The 25,495-nt window shown below is 40.4% G+C and overlaps 1 protein-coding gene across 1 annotated transcript in view; it reads left to right on the top strand.

Annotated features, from left to right (window-relative positions):
- AGBL1 (AGBL carboxypeptidase 1) overlaps positions 1-11,412 on the top strand; it is a 700,107-nt gene extending 688,695 nt beyond the window's left edge. The window contains exon 23 of the mRNA XM_070045034.1: positions 11,208-11,412. Within this exon, the coding sequence (XP_069901135.1) occupies positions 11,208-11,412 (205 nt within the window). The remainder of the gene's footprint in view (positions 1-11,207) is intronic.
- The last annotated feature ends 14,083 nt before the right edge of the window (positions 11,413-25,495 follow it).

The raw sequence follows: 25,495 nt of genomic DNA, 5'->3' as shown, positions 1-25,495 counted from the left end.
AAATGAAAAATCAAAACAAAGAAATTCTATTTTTCACATCATAAAGTTGCAAATTGCTGTACAGGCTGGCTTGGAAGAATTGCAAAGGGTAGAATCTTCTTATTGGCTTTGCCCAGAAACTGTGTTCAAAAGCTGCATTTATGGAGTTGTATTTGAGGATGAAAGATGATGAACTTGCCAAAATAAAAATATTTTCGTGCCTTATCTCCAACACCATGGAAAGGAAAGGGGAATACAAATTCAGTTGAGTAACTATGTGTCAGGTCTTGTGCTAGGAAATTTGCTTCCTTTATATCATTTCAAGAAGAAAGCTAGTAAGATACTCATTTTATAGATGAAGACAATGAAGCTCAGAGAAGGTAAATTCCTGTTTCTCACTTGGTCTTTGAAACCAGTATTCTTACCTCCACTCATATGTATGACTATGTTTTCTTTTGACTTTTTAATGTGTTTTTACAGGATATCAAAGCATTCAGGGGGAAATGAAATCAATTTTCAGATATTTTCTCCATACATTTTCCACATCTGGATATTAAGGACCACCCTATCAATGGATGCAGAGTTTGATTTCTGCATAATGTTATTTCCTTTTATTTATATTTGATTTAATTTGCATATGGTGATGTCTTCTTCTTGAATTTAGAAAGACCAAAAGGGAGAATCATGGATACCATAATATTGCTGACAATACTGTTACTCTGCCTTACCATATATATATTTTGTCCTGTGAGAGCTGAATCCAAAAGCTGCAGAGAGAGCATCTCCTAATGACATTGGCAGCTTTGTTTTAGAACTTGAACCTGCCCTCTGCCACGTAGAATGCTGCCCTTAGAAGAAGGCTCTCCCTGGACACCAGGGCTATATTTGCTATTCTGGTCTCCTGGGCTAACATTAGGGTGACATTTTTTATGAGTATGTGGACTTGCCTGGAATGAGCAAGCAGCTAATGAGATGGGGCCAGCTGGGTAACTATTAGGTATTCCTCACTGTCCTGGTCATGAAGGCAGTGCAACCAGCAGTCTTGCAATTAGTAGAAGGTCAACACACATGGAATTGCTTATTAACACTGACAGTAATATTAGACAACAATATAAATAAAATGTAAAAGAGAATGGTCAAGCTAAGTGCTTGAACAAGTAAAAGAAGGAGGGCAGTTTGCTACTCTTCTCAGCAGAAGATTTCAAAGAAGAGGTGAGATGTAAGCTTTGCCTTCAAGATGGGGTAGATTGGCAAGAGTGTCAAGGACAATCTTATTGTATTTTTTTAGACTTGAGCAATTTTGTTCAAAGGACATAAGATGATGGTCTGAGTAGTAGCAGGATATATATAGCAACCCTGTCCCCTGACCAGGGACACCCGCCACCAGCAGTTTATCTTCTGTATCCATTCCCTTTTCTTCCTTCCTTCCTTCCTCCCTCTTCTTTCTTTTCTTTTTCTTTTTTTTTTAACTTTTACCCTTTATTAGTAACTTTATGTTATAAAATTGTAGGGTATAGTTTTTTTATTTTTTAATATTTTTATTGGAGTACAGTTGCTTTACAATGTTGTGTTGGTTTCTGCTGTACAGTGAAGTGAATCAGCTATACGTATACATATATCCCCTCGTTTTTGGATTTCCTTCCCATTTAGGTCATCACAGAGCACTGAGTAGAGTTCCCTGTGCTATATAGTAGGTTCTCATTAGTTATCTATGTTATACATAGTAGTGTATGTTTGTCGATCCCAATCTCTTCCTCTTTCTTTTTTTCTCTGTTTCGTTTCTTTCTCTACCTCTTTTCCTTTCTTTGTCCTCCCAGCCTTTCTCTTATCATCTTAGATTTAAAACATTTTAATATTATTTTTCCCACTAAAATCATTATTTCATGGCATATACATTTATTTATATATTATATATGATATATAATATGATGTATATGATACATATGTGTGTGTGTGTGTGTGTGTGTGTGTGTGTGTATTTTTTTTTGGCTGCACCTCACCACATGTGGGATCTTAGTTCCCCAACCAGGGAATGAACCCGTGCCCCTGCAGTGGAAGCTTGGAGTGCTAACCACTGGACTGCCAGGGAATTCCCATATGTGTATATATTTTTAAAGAACCCATGGAGGATTGCTTAGGGCAGTTCCGGAGGAAAGTGGCAAAATCACTTCTGCCTACATTCTCTTGGTCAGAGAATATTTTAAATCACTCTATTCTCACTGTCTATATATGACTCCTCTCAGTCTATAGGAATATATTTTCCAAATTGTCCAACATACTTAGTATTTTTTAACAAAATCATTTATTGTGATTTTGTTACTTTTTATGAGTTCAGTTTCTTTCTTACTGAAGTATATATTTTAGTAGTCCTTTCAGTGATGGTCCATTTGGGGGAAAACATATTTATTTCACCCTCATTCAAGAAAAATAAAGTTTTTTGTTTTTATTTTAGTATATAATTCTAGTTCGGGATTTATTTTCCCTTAGCATCTTTAAGACATTCATTCTTTTTTTTTTTCTGACTAGCTTTAATATTATTATTACTTTTTAAGCATTCTAAAATTAACTTTAAATTTGGAATAACTTTATATTCACAGAAATGTTGCAGAGATAGCACAGAAAGTTCCCTTCACCTAGTTTCCCCTATTTTTTTGTTCAGTGGGAAATCTGTTGATCTAAATGTCATTCATTTAAGGGTAATTTGTCTTTTCTCTCTCAATTTCTCTAAGATTTCTCTTTTTTTATTGGTGTCCACCCTGATGTATCTAATTATGGACTATTTTTTTTAATTTTCCTGCTTGCCAGAGTATTTCTTCAGTTTGAAGACTATCACCTTTCAACTATTACCTTCTTGAATATTGCCTCTCTACTTCTAGACATATTTCTTATTGTTTATTAATTCTCTATTTAGCTGTGTCTTTTGTGCCATTTAACTGTTCCATTGAGCTGTTTATTGTATCTTTTTTTTTTTTACTTTTAGAGAGAAACGGTTTAATTTTCAAATTCATCTTTTCTTTATCAAAGGTACCTTATCTTTTATTATGCATCCAGAACTTATTCTAATTTCTTAATCATTGTAAACATACTTATTCTACAGTCTTTTCCAGATTGTCATAGGGTTTCAAGTTTATGGGTGTCTGTTTCTGCTGCTTTATTTCATATATATAAGAGGAAGTCTCCTTCTATTACTATCTTATCTGAGAGGTTTTGTCTTTAATGGGTGTTAATTTTGTCAAATATATTTTTTGCATAATTTATATGGTCATATGATTTCTCTTCATTAGCTTGTAAATATAGTGGATTACACTGATTATTTTTTTAAATATTGAACCAATCTTACTTTCCTGGAGTTAACTCCACTTGGTCAGGGTGTATAGTTCTTTTTATAGAATAGTGAATTCAATTTGCTAATAGTTTGTTATGAATGTTACATTTATATTCATGAGAGATATTAGTCTGTAGTTATCCTCCTTTTTACTATCTTTGTCTGGCCTTAATATTAGAATAATACTTGACTCATAATGTGAATGGAAAGTCTTCCCTTCTCTTTTATTTTCTGAAGGAGAGTGAATAGAATTGGTGTTAATTCTTCTTTAATCACATAGAATTCTGCAGTGAAAATATCTGGGTCTGGAAAATTCTTTTTCAAGATGTGTTAAACTATGAATTCAATTTCTTTACTAGCTATAGGGCTATTCAAATTATCTATAATTGTGGTAGTTTTTGCTTTTGGAGGAATTGATCCATATCATATAAATTGTCAAATTTATGTGTGTAGAGTTTTTCTGTGTGTGGCATCACCTTATCATTTTGATACTTGCAGAGTCTATAATCTATAGTTCCTCTTTTATTCCTGATATTGGTAATCAGTGCCTTTCTTCTTTTTTTCTTTTTCAGTATAGTTAGGGGTTGGTCTTGGTATAGATCTTTTCAAACAGTCAGCTCCTCGTTTCATTGGTGTTCTCTGTTGTTTTTCTGTTTCAGTTACATTGGTTTCTGCCCTTTATTGTTTCCTTTCTTTTACTTCCTCTGGGATTATTTTGCTCTTATTTTTCTACTTTCTTGAGATGTAGTTTAGATTTATGATTTCAGATTTTTCTAAGGTAAGCATTTTATTGCTATAACTTTTCCTCTCACCATGGCTTTATCTGTGTGCCACAAATTTTGGTATGTTATATCTCATTTGCATTAAGTTCAATGTATGTTTTTCTTTCCCTTAAAACATCTTCTTTGAGCTCCTAAATTATTTAGAAGTGTTTTTATCTATTTTCCAAATGTTTGGAAATGTTCTTTTCATCTTTATGTTTTGGATCTCCAGCTTGATTCCTTTGGTCAGAGAACACAGTCTGCATTGTTTCAATTATTTTAAATTTGTTGAAGCTTGCTTATGGCTCAAGATATGGTCTGTCTTGATATATATTTTATCAGCATTGGAAAATAATACATATTCTGCTGTTAATGGATGGGGAGTATTCTATAAATGTCAATTCTGTGTTGTTGGTTGATGGTGTTGTTGAACTCTTCAGTGTCTTGGCTGCTTTTCTGTCTAGTTGTTTAATCAACTGTTGAGAAAGGAGCGTTGAAACCTTGAATTATAATTATAGTTTTGTCTAATTCTCCTTTCAGATCTATCAGTTTTTGCTTCATATAATTTGCAGTTCTGTTCTTTGATACATACGTGTACAAGAGTGCTATGATTTTTTGATGTATTAACATTTTTATCATCGTATCCCTCTATGTCCCTGGTTATTACCTTTCCTCCAATTACTGCTTTATCTGATATTGTTAATATAGACACTCCTGCTTTCTTTCAATTAATATTTGCGTGGTATATCTTTTCCATCTTTTGAGTTTATATCTACCATATTCATTATATTTTAAGTGAGTTATTATGAACAGCATACAGTTGGGTTACATTTTTTAATCCACTCTGACCATCTTTCTTTTAATTAGTATATATGACAATTATATAACATTTAATGTTATTGATAAGTTAGGGCTAACTCTTCCATTTTATTGTTTGTTCTCGCTCCCTTTTTTAATCTCTGTTTTGTTTTTCCTGTCTCCTTGTTAGTGGATTTGTTTTAGAATTCTATTTTTATTTCTTTATAAAATCTTGAGTGTATCTCTATGTATATATTTTTCCATGTTGTAGGTATTGCATTTTATATACATAACTTATTATAATCTACTGGTGTCACATTTTTACCAGTTCAAGCGAAGTATAGAAAACTTACCTCCCTGTACATCCATTTACCTTCTCATTTATTATAAAATTAGCTTAAATATTTACATGAAGCATAACACACAATTGTATAATTTTTGATTCAACTCTCAAACATAATTTTAATAATTCAAGAGGAAAAGAAAAATCTATTGTCTGTATCTATATTTTTACTCTTTTGTTGTTCTTTCTCCCTTTCTTATATTTCAGCATTGCTTATTTTATTAGCTAATTTGTTTTTAGAGGATTTCCTTTAGCCATCCTTTTAAGGTAGGTCTGGTGGCAACAAATTCTGAAAATTTTACTTCCTATAAGAATGTCTTTATTTTCCCTTCATTCTTGAAGGCTGTTTTTTCTGGATTTAGAGTATTAGGTTGCTAGTTCTTTTTTTTTCAAACTTGAAGAATGGTGTTCTATTTTATTATGGCCCCTATTGTTTTTGATGAGATCTCTGCTGCCAGTAGAATTATTTTTCCACTATAGTGCTGTTACCCTAAAGTTTCACTCACACCAGTTTCAAGATTTTTAATTTGTCTTTAGTTTTCAGAAAGCTTGTTATTATCTGTCTGGTTAGGTTTCCTTGGGTTTAGCTATTTGGGATTTGCTCAGCTTATTGTATTTGTAGATTAATGTCTTTTGCAACGTTTAAGGCATTTTCAGCCATTACTTCTTTGAATACTTTTTCAGGTTCTCTTCTTTTCAGACTCTGCTGAAATGAATATTAGATCTTTTGTTATAATCCCACAGGGTCTTGATGTTCTGTTCATTGTTTTAATCTATTTTCACTCTGTTATTCAGACTGAATAATTTCTGTTGTTCTGTTTTCAAGTTCACTGATTCTTTCCCATGTTCCTTTCATTCTGCTGTTGAGCCCACCCATTGAATTTTTTATTTAGATTTTTTTTGTATTTATTAGTTCTAAACTTTCCATTTGGCTCCTCTTTATATGTTCTGTTTCCTTGTTGAGACTTTCTGTTTCTTTGTCAAGTTTTATATTTCCGTTATTGTATTTCTCACTTCTACAGTTTCCTTTGATTCTTCTTTATACTCCTTATTTTTTTGCTGAGATTTTCCATTTCTTTATTGAGACGTTCAATTATTTTTGTCATGTGTGTCCATAATTACTCAGTGGAACACTTACATGGTGTCTGCTTTCAAATCCTTCTCAGATAATTCTAACATCTGTGTGAATTTGCTGTTGGCATCTATCAATTGCCTTGGTTCTTGGTAAAATGAGTGATTATCTATTGAAATCTGAACATTTTGGATAATATACTATGAGATATGGGTCTTATTAAAATCTTCTGTTTGAACTGGGCTTCTATGACACCACTCAGACAGGAGAAGAAGGAATCTTGTTACTGCCACATGTGGGTGAAAGTCTAGCCTCCCTATTGAGCTCTGTTGACACCCATGGTGCTGAGGGCTCCTTGTTACTGCTGGGCATTGGTAAGTGTTTTAGCTTCCTGCTAGGCCTTCACTAGTACTGCTCTGGGTGGAAGCAGCACGGGTACCTTGTTATTGGTCTCCACAAAAACTGGTAAGGAGTCATCTTGTTACCAAGAGTTGTGTTTGGAAGTCCAGGCTCCCTACATGGTCCCCACTGGTATCAATGGGTAGGAGACCTCATTATTGTACATTGGAGATGAAAGTTCAGGCTCTATTCTGCCTTCCCTGATGCTTCCTTAGCATGAGGGAAAGAAGGGGATTTCGTACATCACAATTAGGTCTTATGAGAGTAAAAATCTAGGTTCACCACGCTTCTGTTGGCAAAATGAGGGTAGGACTACTGTTTTGTCTGTGGGGTTTGGTTGGAATAGAGCTATGATAATTTAAAACTTGTCTTTTTTTGTGAGGTTGCTCCTTGTCTCATCATTTGGATAAAGAGAACAAACTCTTATTAGGGACTTTCTGTCTGCACTTATTAGCAATTCCAGGCGGTCAGCTTCTCCAGCTCCAAGACTAGAGAACATGAGGCCAAAAGAAAACCCAGGGAACATACCACCATATTGGCCATTAGGTCCCGATCTGGTCTGGCTTCTTCTCTCCATATTTCATCCATGTTTCCTTACGTTTCTTTAATATATAATATCCAGGGAGAACTATGAAGAGGAAAAGGGAGAAATAGTTCTGTATCTCTCCAGAAGTGGGAGTCCCTGAATATGCATTTTGATTCTCTAACTCATCAGAATTCCTACACATTTGGGCAAATAAGTGAGAGATACAATTAAACTATTGTAAGCCTTCTTAATTTATAAAAAATATATGTAAATGTACATAACATATAAATATGTAACATATTAATCTGTATAATATATAATTTAATAATATATTATACATTGTATATTATGTATTAATTTTATATTTTACTTTACATTTATTTATAAATATGAATGACAAAGGAAATGATATTTGTTTAAAATTATTAAAATGTACTGACATGATAATTATGGTTTAATTCATATATAAAACTTTTGAATGGGAGACCAACATGGCAGGATAGGAAGATTCTGAACCCACGTCCTCTCATGGACACACCAAATCTATAGCTATATATGGATCATTTCTCTCTGAAAAAGATTTGAAAACTAGATGACCTGCTTCACCACAACAAAAGATTAAAGGACCACATCAAGAAGGGCAGGGAAGTTTGAGACAGAGTCTTGGCAAGAGCTCTCCCTGACCAGCAGCATGGCAACACACAATAAGGAGGGGATCTCATCAGTCCAGTGTTGCTACAGGAGGAGTGAGGGGTTGGTGCTCCACATGTACACATCACCTGGGATCTACACCAGAGACACAAGCCCTTAAAAGGTCTGGCTTAGAAAACCAACAGGGCTTATGTCTAAGGGACCCATAGTGCTATAGGAATCTGAACCTTCCCTTTTAAAGGGCTCACATATGGTCTTACCCACCCTGAGACCCAGAGAAAAAATAGCAGCTTGAAATATGCCTAGAGTATATGAGAAAGAGACCCATTTGCTAATCTAAAAGCATGTGCTGGAGGAACAGTGGTCAGTTGAAACTCACCCCAGAGATGGAGGTGCTGGCAGATGCCATTACTGCCCTCTCCACATACCCTGCTAGCACAGGCAGTTAAGCTTAGAAGCATCACCCTCCTGCTGCCTTGCTAAGATGGACAGGGACAAGTGGTCATGGCGCTATCCCCCACCCTGCTGAAGCCAGAGAACACAGGAGAACAGCCAGAGAACACAGGCAGTTGCAACACTCTCCTGCTCCCTGGCTGGGGCTAGCATGTGAGAGTGGTCCAGGCATTCTCCCACTCCCAGCCTAACTTCAGCACATACACACGAGCAACACACTCTACTGCTGCATTGCTGAAACCCACGGGCGTGCACAGTCAAGACATTTTTCTGCTGCCTTTTGGAAGCCAGAGAGGGTGCCCTGCTTCCTACACTCTAGAGCTGCCTTGCTAAAGCCAGTGGGTGTATGTGATTTACACAGGGAACAGTTTATTGATTGGCTGATTGATTGATTGATTGATTTCTACTATATTCTCCACACATTCTAGATGTTCTATACAATAATATAAATATGAATCAGACAGATGCATGGGCCTTATTTACAATATAAGACTATAAACACTATTAAGGATCAAAGCAAATTAAATGAATATGTGAAGATTTATATTTAGGGAAGAAATTTCAATAAGAGATAGAGTTATCAAAACAGTCATTTGGTGGAAATTAAGACGAGCTTTTAAAATTGATCTGTCTTATTTGGTTGGATGTTGAGGAGTTGGAAGATGATTTTAGATATAGGAAATTGCTTGTATGAATAAAGACTTGGAAACACATTTAGCCTGGTACGTTTGAATGGTCACAACAAGAACAGCCTGACAACTTGACTGTAAGTAGGAAAGTTCCAAATCTGTGAGTTACTGGAGCAGGCTCTACAGTGAAGGGAAAGCAGGGCCTTATTAGGGGAAGACTGACCCTGTTGTTTACTCCTGGACTCCTGCCAACTGGACCCTTTAAGAATGTCCCATTCACCGATACTCACATTGCATTAATAAGCAAGGGCGAGTTCTTTCAAGCTACTGAATTTGAAATGGAATAGTAAAAATTATGTTTTACAGAAACTGTTAGCATTGCCAATTTGGATGGTTTTGCAATAGAGATTGCAGCAACCCAGGTGTGAAACAACCTATCTCAGTTCGTGCTCACTTTTCCCACCATGTTTCACCATCTTTTTCGGTATCCACAATAAAGTGGAGTTAAAATTTGTTGATTGCTTTTATTTTGCAGTCCATTCTGCTAGATTGCATCCATGTGTTTTTTCATTCGGTATTCACAACCTCACAACAACTCTTGAGATATTATTATTGTCATTATATGAGGTGAAGGGGATATTCCAAGATCCCCTGGTCAGGATTAAAACTCAGGCTCTTGGGCTTCCCTGGTGGTGCAGTGGTTGGAAGTCTGCCTGCTGATGCAGGGGGCACGGGTTCGTGCCCGGTCCGGGAGGATCCCACGTGCCGCGCAGCGACTGGGCCCGTGGGCCATGGCCGCTGGGTCTGTGGGTCCGGAGCCTGTGCTCCACGGCGGGAGAGGCCACAGCAGTGAGAGGCCGGCATATGGCAAAAAAAAAAAAAAAAAAAAAAAACTCAGGCTCTTGACATTGTACAGCATGGTCACCTCAGTACCTACCATGGTGACAGCGGAGTCAAAGGCACTTGGTGTTCTTGCTGACTTGAGCTTGTGTTATGACTGGGCAGCTCTTACCTTCCTTTATTCAACTGCTTTATCACCCACCATTCAGCCTGTAAAATATAACAATTTAATGCTGTGGTGCTGTGGAATCACGATTCATATTTCTCCTCTTTCCTTTCCATTCATGCTATGTCCCACCAGACCTGCAGCTTAGGGTACTGAGAGCCTGAAGAGCATGGAGCAGCTCGTAACAGTTAGTGGACGATTAAGAAACTGGCCTCTGATTCCTGTCCCAAGCTAAAACGTAACCACGCTGCTGATTACCCATTTTTATTGTTTATGGCGAGGCAGGTGGATGAACAGCTCTGCCTGATTTATGAAGTGCTTGCCTTCTATAAATCACAGAGTAGAAACCCAGCACGCTGCTAATCCTAATTGGTTAAGTCCTAAGTAGGGAGTGATTAGGAAGTCTTCGGGAAAGAAGGCACCTCATGCAAATGAGAAAGATATACAGTTCCTTGGGAGGAAGTTTCCCCTGCTCACAATATATGGTCCAGGTTTGATGTTCATTCCTGTTGCCCCCTTTTGTCTCTCATTGGTCAACCCCTGTGATCTTCCACTTGTGAATAAACTGGAGGGAGGTAGGGGAGATGATGAGGGAGTACAAACATGGTAGAAAGAGTACTGTTTTCCCACTTACTCTCTCCATTCATGTCCACCTGGATTAATTTTTTAAATTAATAAAGCATTCACCATGGTGAAGGGGAGCTATGTAATATGACTTATTGTGCTGTTAGAGTGGGAAACATTAGGGATTTGGACTCTTACCTACCTGAATTCCATCCCCACTCTTTCCTGGGCATAACTGACATGACATTCTCAGTCAATGACAGCCGTCTCTGATTTTTCACTTTGAGCTTAAAGGACCCTGACAGTGTTAAATATATGAGGCTGTCCCTATCCTGTGATTGGAAATCTTCCAGTGGACTTAGAAATGCAGACTCTTCTGGCCAAGGAAGAAGGGAGCCCACAGATTTTACAGATTTTCTTCCCCCATCTCGAGGTAGTGGTTGAGAACACAGGTTGCTATGTATGCAGCACGTTGAAAGGAACAGGGACTCTTGAGATTAAAACTCAGTGAAGATAACCTCCACCCTCCTTTTCCAACCAATTGTAAATGTTCCTTTCTTTGGGTAACTTCTTTTCTATTCTCCCCCTCCTTTCTCTTCACCTCCTTGTTTCTACTTCCCTTCTCCCCCTTTCCCCCCTTTTTCCTTCCCTCCTTCCCTCTCTTTCCTTTCTTCTCCATGTCTTCTGGGAACTCGTGGCAGATGTAGCAGCAACAGCAGCATCACTTCAGAACTGGATGATGAGCCTCCCTGCCTGGAGGAGATTGACTATGGTACCGACAGCAGCTCGGACCAGGAAGGGAGCTTCTCCGAGCTGGACCGGCAGATCCAGGAATGCGCTTTCCACAGGGATGAAGGAGAGGAAGAAGAGGAGGGACCAGGGCAGGGAAGAAAAGCCATCCCATAACCCTGAGGTTCATAGCAAGTTCTGTGCCTCTAACCATCGGATTAGCTGCCATGTTGTTGCTTTACCATCACACACACACAATGTTGGCACAGAAAGCCAGCCCATGCGAGTTCAGCATCCCTACATCCAGATTTTCTTCTAGTTTCATTATGCATAGAGAGTGGCTACTTCTTTTTTTAAAAAAATTAATTAATTAGTTTTATTTTTGGCTGTGTTGGGTCTTCACCGCTGCGTGCGGGCTCTCTCAAGTTGCAGTGAGCGGGGGCTACTCTTTGTTGCAGTGCGTGGGCTTCTCACTGCGGTGGCTTCTCTTGTTGCGGAGCACAGGCTTTAGGCACGCGGGCTCAGTAGTGGTGGCTCGCAGGCTCAAGAGTGCAGGCTCAGTCAGTAGTTGTGGCACATGGGCTTAGTTGCTCCGTGGCATGTGGGATCTTCCCGAACCAGGGCTTGAACCCGTGTCTCCTGCATTGGCAGGAGGATTCGTAACCACTGCACCACTAGGGAAGTCCCCAGAGTGGCTACTTCTTCATTACAGCATTTTACATATATAGATAGGTGGCTATATGCATGCTGTCATTATGAGAGAATGGGAGATACTCAGGATGACTGTGGATCCTCTGAAGACTGTTCCGAGCTCTTCTCCATTCCTGTGCTTGAAACTGGAGTGGACTGGAAGTAGTAGGAGTTGGACTTGCTTTGTGTCTTCTCAGCCAGAATTCTAAGTGGTTGTTTAAGTCGTTCTCTATATGAGGGTTATCACTTCCTGTTGTCTCCCTCTTATAGCGTCTGAGCCTCTCAGCCCAAACCATGAGCCCCACTGAGACTCTGAGGGTGTTGGCAGGGTCTTCCCTTGCTGGGTGATTGAACATAAAAGGCTGTACAACCAAGTAATCATCCTTGGTCTGTTGGAACAGTATACATTTTGCAGATATAGAATCTGCAGAAGATCCCCTTGTAAGGGAAGGGGGACAGTAGTGAATAAGACATGGCCACTGGTCTTTACAAATTTGAAAATCTATGAAATTCATAATCTTGGGAGGCAGCAATTCATTCATTTCAGACTCAGATAGATGTGGCTCATATCCCGGATCTGGCTTTCACTTATTATGAGAACGGAGGAAAGTAATTAAATTTCTCTAAACCACAGTTCAGTGGAGATGAGCATATCTATATCATAGAGTTATTATGAAGATGAAACGAGATAACATGTAAAAGTATACAGTTTGGCACACTGAAGACAATAATAATGGCTTATTTTTTTTCCATAACACAGGCAGAACATTCTATGGAGTTATTCTCACAGTTAACATTCTATGGAGTCACATGGTTGAGTCCCTCTCTCTTCCTAGAGGGGATCAGGGCAGGAGGTTCTAGGGGGCTGGCATAGCTTAAGCCAAGTGAAAATGGAGCAAGGCCCTTCTACAGACAGATGGAAACAGTTTGAAAGTGTGAAGGATGATATGTACAGGGCCCAGGCAGAAAGGATGAGAAGAAGCATGGAAGGCAGATTAAAATGGAAGATAAAATGGAGATAATATGTTAAAGCAAATGTATGTTGGTCCAGATGCCACATGTATTTAGTTAGAATTAGGTTTGGCTATGAGAGATGGAAAATCCAAAACAGCAGTAGCCTTTGTAAGATAGAAGTCTGTTTACCTTTCATGTGGAATTCCAGATATAGGCAGACCAGAGCAGGTATCACGAGTGCCTGATGTCAGGTACTCAGCTTCAGCGGCTTTCTAGCCACCCCCCACCCCCGTGTGTTACTTCTACTCTTGCTCTAAGAGAGCTGCTGAAGCATCAGGCTTTGCATCTACATCCCAGTCAGCAGTAAGAAGGACAGAAATAGAAGATCATGTTCTCCATATTTCCAAAACAATGCATACTGCTTCTGCTTAATCCCACCATCCAGAAAGTGGTCCTATGAACACAGGTAGCTGCAAGGGAGGATGGAAAAAGTAGTCTTTATTTCAGGTAGGCATGGCTAAAGATTTGACATTTTAATCTTAAGGGAAAAGAAAATAATGCATATTGAGGTTCAAAAACATGCCAAAGAGACTTTTCCTGATGTACCTACCACCACCAAGAGATCTTGGAAACAGAATAATTTCAGAGAAAACTCAGCAGAAAGAGTTTAGCCTCAGAAAAAAATGTTTTGCCATAATTTAGCCCCAAGGCATACAAGAAAGTTATATGTGCTGTGATTTGGGAAGTTGACATTATTATTATTGTTGTTGTTGTTATTGTTATTATTATTGATAGTCCCTTATTTTTCAACTCCTTTTCAAATTGCTTTGCTATCACTCAGAAATCACAATTCATTCTTTGTATTAAGGCATTCAGATTTTGTAACATAATGAGAGTTTTGAGGGAAATAACAAAGACACTGAATTCAAATCCAGGCTGAAAGCATCTCTTAACTTCTCCCATATTCAATATTTCCATTCTTAAATAGAGGATGGCATAATGCTTCTGTGGGTTTTTTTTTCATTGTTTTGAGGCTCAAGAAGATAATATTGTTGAAAACGTAAATGGTGAGAAGAATGGAAATAATACTAACTCATCATCAATTTTCATTTGAGCTCAAAATTGCTTATTTACCATGTTTCTGAGAATGTGACCAGGGCAAGTAAATATCTATGCGATGTGCTCAGGAAAAGCCAGAAACATGGACTGTTTATTGATTTATCTATGTAACAAATATATATTAAGTACCTGCTATGTGTCACGCTCTTTACTAAGCTCTAAAGCTGCAGAGAAAAAAGACTCACTGTGTCCTGAAGTTGCTCAAAGTTCAGTGGGAGAGATGAACAATAAACATTTTATTTTAACACAGTGGCACACGGCTTTATGGAGCTGTGCAGAGGATGATACAGAATCACCTCATCTAATGGAGTCAGTGATGGTGGGAAAAGTCTACCAAAAGAAAATGATAACTTAGGTGATTTTGGAAGGATATGTAAGTTTCCTGGTTAAAAAGAAGAGGACAGACTTGCTAAGAAGTGGGAAGAGTTTATGCAAAGACCCCGTGGTAGGGTGATAGCTTGAAATAAAATGTTCAGTGTGAACTGATTTAAAACATGTGCTTTTATGTGGGGAAAGGAGGAGAGTGACAGAAGATGAAATTGACAAGATAGACGTCCATCAGATCAACAACACTTGTCATGTGTTGATGAAAGGTTGAACTTTATTCTGAATGTGCTGGGAGGAGACAAAGATATTCAGCAGAGGCATAGCCAGGACTGAGGTCGGCATGTATGCATCAGTCCTGCTGCACCACATGTTTATGACTGATTGATTGGCACCCTTGCTATGCTGGTTGTTCAGTGGTCTGAGAAGTACACTGGGTATAAAATTATCATATTTGAAGAGCAGCAGGTTTGGGGTGAGGTGAGAGATAAGGAGTGTAGTTGAATACTGGGGTCTGAGATGTCCAGTTGGAAAGGACTCCTAGAATCCAGAGGTATATCAGGAAAGGAAGTAGAAGATGAGCTCCACCCAGCAAGCTTGGGGACCTGGGTGGAAGTCTTGAGCCACTGAGCCCAGGCACCAGCCAACTGTGAAGGAGTTTGCTTGGAGGGAACAGAAGAGTGGGGGGGAGCAGACTTTCCTCTCTTCCTGCTAGGACAGAAGGCCATTCTGTGTCACACCTCACCGATCTTCAGTCTCGGGGTGGGGGAGGCTCATCACAAGTCACCTAAAGATAGTCGCAGGAGCAGTTCTTCCAGCCCGGACAGACATGTCTCTTGCTGGCCAAACCACTATGGTCAATTTTCCTGCAAAACGTTCTACCCAACTCCGAGCCAAATGTTAATACTCAAGAATTCCAGGGAGTTGTAAGCTCTAATGGGAAGCAGTTGTGCTTCAAAATGTGCAAAGGAAGTGCATCTAGAGAGGTGATGTGGGGTCCAGGCTACGTGCACGGCTGTCCTTGCCAGCTGTTGTCCAATGCTCTGCATAGCAGGGCTAGAGCAGGGGGCCGTTTTCACACCCAGGATAATCATCATGGGTAGAGAAGCACAAGGCTTCTCGTGATCCCCTAAGGACCATGCCTCCATGATCCTTTAAGGATGGAATCTGCTGTCTCTCCATGACACTTCCCTGTGCTAGAGACTCTTTGGATCCTTTATAGATTCAAATCCTGCCCACCTGCAGTCTCTACAGTTTGCCATGGGACATAACCTCACTTTATCTCATCATACTGGTGAGTGTGGATGAACACGCACAAAAATACATGCACACACACACCACTTCTTGAGCCACACATCTACCTAAGTGCCCTTTTTGATTCTTCGAACCTGTTGACACTTTTCCTCTGTCTCTGATAAGCTTCTCCCATTATCTCATTTGGGGGTGTCAAGACCCAATTCAGATATCACTTTTCTTATGTAAAACCTTTCCTAGTCACCCCATCAAATTAAAGTTATATAATTTATTTTCTGTGCCCCAATGCACCTTTTATACATTCCTTTTATAGCATGCTTATGCTTGCCATTTACAACTTTATTTATGTGTTTTTTTACAGCTCCAACCCCACTAGCCAATGAATAGAGAATTCTAAGATGCATGGAGCTGCCTATTATCTTTCTATGTCTCCCCTCACCTGGCACATTAAAGTTTCTCAAAAATGTATCTTCCACCTAGCCTCAAAACTGGACATCCAGCGTCTCAATGAAATTCCATATATTTCCCTTAAATTCCTCCATTTTCCATCTCATATCAGAGCTTGTGTTATAGGAAGGGAAATTGGTTTCATTAAAATGGCATCTAGCACAAGTATAGCCTAGCCTCGGAAGACTGTTTGCCATGTGAGGCAAGCTTCTTAAGGAGCAGGGTGGCCTTGTCCTTGTTTAGACTGTGCAAGTATTTCGATAGAGAAGTGAGAATAGAGGAACAGAGTCTCTGAGAGTCTATGCCTTCAGTGTTCACCAAGGTGCTGTGGACACAGGCTCACTTTGTTGAGAACTGACACATGACTCCATGTGCATTGTGCCAACCTGGCTGCCTGCATGCTTCTTTCAGTACCACCCATTGGCTCCACTTTCCTCTGGGTTTCCAGGAAAAGGATTCAGAGCCACAAAAAACAATTGAACATACCTGATCCTTGAGTTACAAGCTCACATTGAGCCTTGCCAACATAAGTAAGGTCACATTACACCCCGAGGGGAGGAGTTCTCACCCACGGTTTCCATTGTCTGGCCTGAGCAACTGACCTGTAGAGTCAATTTCACATTCCAAGGGGAGCCTCTGCCCTCTGCCAAGAAAAGGAGCTTCCATGAAGTGACTGACACGAGTCATCCTTGTTAGGGACTCAGGACAGAGACCTGCGTGGTGCACCTGAACATTTGCATCCTCATCAGAGTGATGGACTCATTTGGCCCTGTTGGTACAACCCGCCCCTGCCCCCTAAAGGCTCTAGTCTTGGAAAGACACACGACAGTGTAGCCTGGGTACTAACCGTGCGAGCTTTTTTAGACAAAGATAATTCATGAGGTCCGGAGTCTGCTGCTGTCTCCCCAACAGATGTCCTCTTCTGTTTGTGTTGTAATTTGGTTCCATGTGTGCTGCATACCCAACTGATTCTTGATAAAAAGTGCTGTTTAGAAAAAAAGGAACTGCTAAAAGGAAATGTTTAGGTAAAAATGGATTATATTACAGCCTTCCTGTGCCTAATAATAAAAAGATTCAACTGTATACAACTTAAGATTATCTGTTACATGCATTTCAACACAATAGAAGTGAAATTGATCTTGATTCACACACACACGCACGCACGCACACAGTATAGGTCCAGGGCTTTCAGAAAGAAAACAGAGTGAGGAAAGATTTGTCATCAGGCACATGTTTCTAAAGGCAAGGGGTAGCTAGGTGATGATTTAACGCTGTGCTGTCACACAGAAATGGAAGTGAAGGCCTTTGGGGTAGATTGTGAGAACCTCTCTCATCGGCATATGACATAGACTGGCCTTCTCGCATGTGTGTATTTTGAGCCTGTTCAGGTCATGAAGAAAAATGGATCCAGTTCTCTTTGGAAGAGAATGCATATTTGGGAGAAAATTACCAATTTAATCACACTCACCTCTTACGACAAGTAGCTAAACAGAGCAGAGCAATGAACTATTAAAATGCATGGAGTATACTGGTTATTCTGACTAGGAGCTTTTATTGATCTTTTCTATAGTCTTTTGTAGGGCCTTATAGGGTGAAAATGATTTCTTAAGAGCAGGCATGTATCATGACCATTCCCTTGACAAAATAATAATTTTTAAGCACAATTCTTTGGCGCAGTTCAGTTGAGGTGTCTGAGCGTGGCCTTGGTCTTTGGAGGTCAGGGCAAGAAGTAACACTGAGATCCATTCTGGAATGGCTGTGGGGCAGAGTGAGGAAGCAAAGAGGCCCACAGCCCTGTCGTCGAGGGTGAGGGTGTTAAATGAATGGATGATCGTGGATAGAATAATATCGAACAGGCCCCACCCCCATTTCATTCTGAAGAGGAAGTTATTTTAGGAGGCATCAGGGGAGGAAAAGCCTGCCCGTGGTCCTACTCTGTTCATAGTCACTCATTGAACTTCTCACGACCACTCTGGGTGATAAATGGGCAGTACTAATGCCATTTCTGAGAAGAAGTTTGGCCCTATAAAAAGGGACACTTTTAGTGAGTGATGGAACTGGGGTCTACTCCCCGAGAAGTCTGACTTCCCAACCCATGCTCCTTTTTACTTCCTTAGAAGGGATGGACAATAATAGTACACAACAACCAACAGTTGCCACTAACATGGGCTGAATATGAATTCTTGCCACATACAGTACTCTGAGTCCATTGCATTTGTTATCATGTCTAAGCCTCACAACCCACACCTACAAGGTAGGCCCTCTTCTTATGTTCATTCCATAGCTGAGGATGCTGAGGCCAAAAGAAGATCAGAATTTGCCTAAGATTACACAGCTAGTAAGTAGCAAGATGGTGAATTTGACGCAGGCAGTCTGACAGCTGAGCCTGCACCACAAGGACAAGTGCCTCTTCAAAGACTCTTCAGGGCCTTTCAGAGGCCAAGGAGCAATTCTCTCTCTCTAGGAAGATGCATTATTGTTATTTTTGTTGGTTTCAATATTTGAGTCAAATATAAACAACTCATGCTGGACATCCCTGTATAATATCCCCTTTAACCTCAAACTGCACAAGTTCCATGTCAGAGCCTCATTATCTCCTCCCAGAGAAGTCTTTACCTCCCAGTTTCCTAAACTGGATCATCTCGATGAGAATCTGTTTCTGTGTGTGCCTGATGCACGGCTCAGTGTCTGACTGAGGCAGTCACTTAATGCTTCACTCCGTGGGTGAATTCACCAGTCTTGTCAAGCCTACTCTTAGCTTTGCTTAGAATCTGCTGCTCTTTCTTCTTGGTCCATTTCTCACCTGGATTTCAGCAATGGTCTCCTCACTACTGTCCTCATCGTTGGAGGCTCTGCCTCCTCTCCAGCCCTTTATTCTCACGTAGACATAACATTTGGAATGAAAATCTATTTCTGCTGCGTACAACCTTTCACTGGCCTCCTATTGTCCGAAGGATAAAATGCTAATGGAACTTGGCACTTGAGCCCTTCCCGATCCGGCCACTGGCTCACTGTCCAGTCTCCTCTCTTAACACAAGCCCATGCTCAGGTCCTAAAAAATCACTTCCGGTTTCCAGAAAGCACTTTATTCTCTCTGCTTCCACCTATGTGTGTTCATTCACTGTGTGCTTAAATGTATTCTCCTCCAAGTAGTCTTACATGGTCTGATTCTGAGTTCCCCTAGTGCCTTGTAGGAACCCTATCATAGCTTTTGTTGCAAGGTTTTGCCTGTGGAGTTTTCTGTTCCCCCCACCAGACTAGAGATTCCTGGAGGACAGGGATTATTTTGTTCACTGCTGTATCCTGAGGGCCTAGCACCCTGCCCAAGATACGGTGGACCTTCATTAAATACGCATTGAATGATCAAGTTCTTCATTTCCATTCCAAACATCTCCCAAGAATGACCTCCTACCCGTTGTCTCAGTAACCTATTAAAAATGGATAACAGAGCTGCAGGAAAGTAGGGCACACATGTGTCCAGCAAACTCGGAGCAGCATCGAGGAAGCATCTGGGAAAAATCTCCCTCAGCCCCTGGTCCGCGGGGCCTCTTGCTCTGTAATTTTCCAGAAGCAGCTTCCTTTTTTCCTCCAATGGCCTGTAGAGGTCAGAAAAGGGCCTTGGTTTCCAATCGTGGACTGTCCTCTGCCTCAATTAGCATTCACCCCGGGTATCTATAATTAAGCAAACCTAGGCGCTGCACATAGGAGCGGAAATGCATTGAGTTTAATAAAACAGAGTGTAAGGCAACTTTAGATTGACTCCAGCCTTGTTTATTCTTGCACACTTGTAATTCTGTTTCGGTATATTCCCAGTCAAAGAGACCATTGTCCTGGGAACTGAAGCGTGTCCCTTCTTTCCTACCGCAGCCCGTCCGAGGAGGCAAGCAGTACCAGCTTACTGCTCCCGGCTCATGGCAAAAAAATACATATATATTTTTGTATTTCTTAAAGCGAAACAATAACAAACTGGAGAGTGTGTGAGTACCATGAGAGGATCTCCCACTGATGTTCTAGCTTTTTGGTATTTTTCATGAATGTAAGTGCGTTCCGAGTCCAGAAAAATATATATATATAAATATAAAATAAAAATGGAGAAGGCACTCTGATCACTACTAGCATTTAGGAACCACTGATTTTGTCCCATAAATTGTTCCCTAGTGCATAAGAAAGAGCATGAGACTGAAAAGAGTCCATGGTTTGGGGTCCAACTCTGTCATTTTCATGGAGGACTTTGGGGCTGATCCTTTAGTTCTCTGGGTCTCTGTTTCTCCACTGGAGAGTGAGGGGCTGGACCAGGTGAAATCTAAGGTCATGTCTATCTCTAATATTCATTGCCACTGTGCCAGCTGACCCGTGGGGAATGCAGCAGCCCCTGCGCTGGCCAGGAGGGTGAAGACGCAGCGTGACGTGGCTCACACTAGGACTGTGTCCCCAGAGGGCCCGAGGCCAGGCTTGCACAATGATCTTTTCAGAGCCCAGAATGATGCAGTTGATACCCTGCCAATGCCCGGCAGAGTAAAAGCTTCCGAAATCGGGCTAAAAATAAATAATGAAACAAAGTGACAACATAAAGAGGAAGACCTAGAAGTGGTGGGGGATGAATTGAGTCAGCAAACTTGGGGGCGGCATGGGGAGGAATCTAATTTGTTCTCTTCTGCAAGAATGGGCCTGCTAGAGGCTCCAGAGGTGAAAGTGCTCTTGAGAATGGGGGTGTGATGCCACCTGGGAGAGGATACAGGCCATGGAGCAGAGGTGTGACTCCTTCCTCAGGCTCATTTCCTCTTGGCTGCACAATTGATCCGCCCACTCGTCCCTGACTCTTTGTTGGCTGTTGAAAGAGCGAGCTCTTTAACAGTGCCCCTCCTGTCCCTGGACCTCTGCTTGGGCCAGGGCCAGCTGCCCTCATCGACCTTGTCTCTCAGCCTTTGGGGGCCTGCTTTCTCTCTGCACACACTCGGTATTTCAATCAAAGTGGCTTTCCTATCTGGTGATTCAGGGCGAGATGTGAGCAGCAGGGTTAGGTAGGGAAAGGGTACTACTAGTTATTAAGTACATTTCACGTTCCAGCCATGGGGATAGGTGCATTCATGCAACATACAAGGAGACAGGGAGGGGTCTCAGAATAACTACAGGGAAAGTCAGCATGTGAAAATCACCTCTGCACACTTTACTTCTAGTTCTCACAGATGCTAAGGGTAAAGATCCAGATCAGAGGGAATTTTTATCGAAAAAAGGTGCCTTGATGAATTGAGGGGATATGCAAATGTGAACATTGTCGGGGTGAAGGACGAAGAGCTGTCCTCCTGTACATAGATACTAATGGAAGTTTAGGGCTTGTGCGCTGGCAGAAAAGAAGAGGGAGGGAGAGAACTCCCCAACATGGCCAGAAGCCCAAATCCATGGAGAAAAGAAGGCTCGTGAGAAATCTTGACTCATAAAAAAAGTGATGTCTAGTGTTCGATTTTAATCCATTTCCTGTTCTGTGAGGTCTAATTTTACTCCATCCCTATGCCCTCAAATCTTTAGGAAAAGATGACCATCCCAAACAGCAATATTTTGAGTAAATGGAAGATGAGATTGTCCATTTTGGATAAAAAGACTATGGGTAGAGGTTGTCCAGGAGAATTCAGTGGAAGCAGGAAATCTGCAAAATTTGCTTCTAGGGCAAATTACAGTTCTCACACTCCAGCTTGGAAGCTTCAGCCATTTTATTTGTCTATGAAAATGGTGATGATAATAGTGATCATAAGAAAAACCAAGTTATCATGGTCCCTCACCATGCACCATTTCTTAGGCTGAGTGTAACATGACATCCCTGTTAGGTAAGTAACTATCGTTATCCCTATTTTGTAGATGAAGACACAAAGTCCCAGCGAGTGTGTACAAAGTAAGTACCTAGGACAGAGGTCAAGTTAGGGTGTGAGTTGAGTGTTCCCTTCCCTCCCATGTTCCCCATGGTATAAAATCACCATAAAGGAAGTGATGCTCCTTGGCAGTGTGGTGTCCTTCTTCTTTTATCATCTTGAGGCAAGCTTGTCTTCGTGCTTTCTTCCTCAAATTCAATTAGGAGTGTATCTGTCATTTTCAGCATCTTATTTTCAAACTTCATGAAGACATTCTTTCCCCATGTACCTATTAACCTTAATTTTGCTCCGCCTCCCTTCCATATTTCTAGATGAAAATGAGGTGTGACCTTCTGAAGGAATCTCCCAATGGGTTGATGGTGGTGGGTGGTGACGTGTTTGTGGAATACATGAAGCGCATTCTAATGTTGAGAGCCGTGTTTTTAAAGGCAAAGAACATGAATTTCAAACAGAGGTTAAGTGAACATCAAAGATAAATATGGTCCCATCCAAACAAAATTAGGTTGGGTTTGGGTTTAGCAGGGTTTTCCTTAAGGTGTCTGCTGTGGTCAGGAAATGATTATTCAGGTCTCTATCATACTTATGAGGGTTCTGAACAATGTAAGGTGTTCCCAGTGGCTATATTTTTGTAAGAGCTCTATTTTTCAAGCCCTCTGGAATAAGGGTGTTGGGGTTCATTGTGAGCTTACATTCCAAGATCTCTGAGCACCATATAACCATTACCTCATTTCAAGTGATACTCAATTTACTTTATTAGGCCAGAATCTCTGATCTCCAAACCTTAAACTATCTCTGCACCAACCCAGCCCTTCACTTAACTTCTACTTACCAATGCCCTGAGGGAGTCAGCCACCTCAGCAAAGAGACTCAGCAAAGAGCAACAGGAGAAACTGTCCTTGCCCTCTTACCTTGCCCACCTCTGTTGGAAGTGGATTTCCATGTCTTTTGGTGTAAGCCAATGATATTCCACAAAGAAAGTTTACTTGAGACTTCTGCTCTTCTTCTGAATGTTTTTGTTTTTGTTGGTTGGCTGGTTGGTTTTTTTCTCATCTGAAGTTGACTATATGATGATAGGACCAGAGACACTTAGGCAAGGAAAATCATGACCCTGAAAGTTAAAAGAAAGTCAACACTCAAATCCCAGGATGGTCAGTTACTGGCTGCGCAACCCCTGTTGCCACACACACACACACACAAGCACACTATACTTCCTAAGGAAAAACTATTATATGGATCATGAACAAGATGGAGACTTCAAGGACACTAATTTGGTGACCCTTGCAGAGAGTAGAGTTTTTGTGGTAAGAGAAAGAAGTTTATAAATAGAAGTAATCGAGGTGACTTCTCTCACAGTGTTTTATAATTGATGTCACAATATCTTTTGCCAGAATGGTGTAACAGGGATGTCTCCAGCTCACTGGAGACCTCACTGCCAGAAGTCCCAGTGGGATCAGAGTGGGACAAAGGTAAAGCAGATAGGGGCTGCCTCACCCACTCTGCTGTGGGCTTCAGGAGTAAAAGGCAACCTCATGGGTGATGTCAATAACTGCACCTTAGTTTTCTGTTGCTGCAAAATAAATGACCACAAATTTAGAAGTGTAAATCAGCATCCGTTTATTACCTCACAATTCTCTAGGTCAGAAGTACAGGAGAACTGTACTGGGTTCTCTACTCAAGGTGCCTCAAAGCTGACAACCCAAGGGTCAGCCAGGCTGGGGTCTTCTCTGGAGGCTCAGGAAAAGAATCTGCTTCCAAACGTGGTCGAGTGGTTGGTCGAACTCATTTCCTGTGGTTGTACGACTGAGATCCCTATTTGCTTGCTTGCTAACTGTCAGCTGGGGTTATTCTAGGCTCAGCTGCCTTCATGCCTTGGCGTGTGGCACCTCAAAACGAGTAACAGTGTGTTGAACCCCATTCATGCATTGACTCTCTGATGTTTTCTTCTGCAACCAGCTGGAGGAAGCTCTATGCTTTTAAAAAACTTCTGTGATTAAAATAGACCCACCCTGATCATCTCCCTTTTGTCTTATGACATAGAATAATCACAGAAGTGAAATCTCATCATATTCACAGGTTGCACCCATGATTAAAGTGGGAGAGAATTATATAAGGGCGGATTCATTGGGCTTCATTTTTATAAGGCTGTTTACTACAAAAAGTACTAATAACAAATATTTTAAGACACTTTCCCTGTGCCAGGACCAGTCTAAGCATCTACCCACATTAACTCACTGGATTTTCACAATAACCTTGTGAGGTAGTTACCTTCATTGTGCTCATTTTACATTTGAGGAAACTAAGGCATGGAGTGTTGATGTAGTATACATGGCTAGTACACTATATACAGCATCGCAATGGTTGAGCTGAGATTTGGACCTAAGCAGTATGGCTCCAGGTTTGTGACAGCTTTCTTAACCACAACTCCATAGACCTATCTAAAAATGTGTTCTCTTAGACATAGTTTTTTCCTTCTTCCATCCAAGTTGTGGTACGAACATGGGATCTGGAGTTGTTTAGTGGGACGGGATAGGATACAGGTGGAAGGTAGCACAGCATGGTTTAGACTGCCCATGACCTAGTCTTCAGTGAAGGTTTACATGTAATGTGCTCTTCCGTGCTCTCCATCTTGTAGTCAACATCTTAGCCAGTTACAAAGAGCAACTATCTTCTGAGACTGCTCCCTCCCCATGCATCCTTCAAGAGCAGTGGATCTAGCAATGTCTGCTAAGGGGTTTGAGGTACAGTGAAACCTTTATGAAATAGACTTACACTCTCATGTCCCTGGGGCTCTTTTTTCCACCTGAATTGAAGGTTGTGCTGTGCAAATGCTCAGGTCTATATGGAAAAGTAACTTAACAAACCCATGCTTACTCAATATGGGCTTCTTGGAAAGCATCTATGCTCAGTCGCAAGGGGGAACTGAGGTAATTTTATACGTTTTCAATCTTCCACTGATTGAGTTACATTATTTTGGCTTAGATAGGAGATGAGATAAATCCTTAAAGACACAATAATTAGTTTATAATTAGAAATTAGTAAAGACAGAGGTTAATAATTATGAAATAAAGTTGATTTTAAGAATAGTATTTTATTTTTGAATGCCTTAATATCATACGTAGTAGTATTAACATTGGAAATGCACCAATAAAATCACAGTGAAAGAGTATAGTTCATATAACAAAAGACATTACAAGAAAACAAAACCAAGAAATTAAAAAAAGAAAAACAGAAAGCAGAAGACTGACAACATTTAATAATTGTAGTTATAAATGTAAATGATATAAATTATACCACGAAGTGACACAGAATATCAGCTATGATCAAAAAGGGAATCTAAAACTATTTTTTATTCATTATACAAAACTAAATAAAAAGATTCATAATGAAACAATCTAGAGTGGAAAAGAGGTAATGAGTAAAGATTTCTAGGGAGCCATTACCAACGAGAAGAATTATAAATGCAAAAGCTGAAGTTTGGAATAAACAGTTGAGATGGGGGACTGGTTTAGGGAATTACGAGAAATATTAATGAGTTTATTATCAGAGCCGTGATAGAAGGCCTGGATGAAAAGGAGGAGACTTTCCAATCTCTGACTGGGGAAATTTAA

Source organism: Globicephala melas, chromosome 2, assembly GCF_963455315.2.
Source record: "Globicephala melas chromosome 2, mGloMel1.2, whole genome shotgun sequence".
Taxonomy (NCBI): Eukaryota; Metazoa; Chordata; class Mammalia; order Artiodactyla; family Delphinidae; genus Globicephala; species Globicephala melas.
Note: the sequence above shows the minus strand (reverse complement) of the source record. Positions and strands in the feature narration are given on the sequence as shown.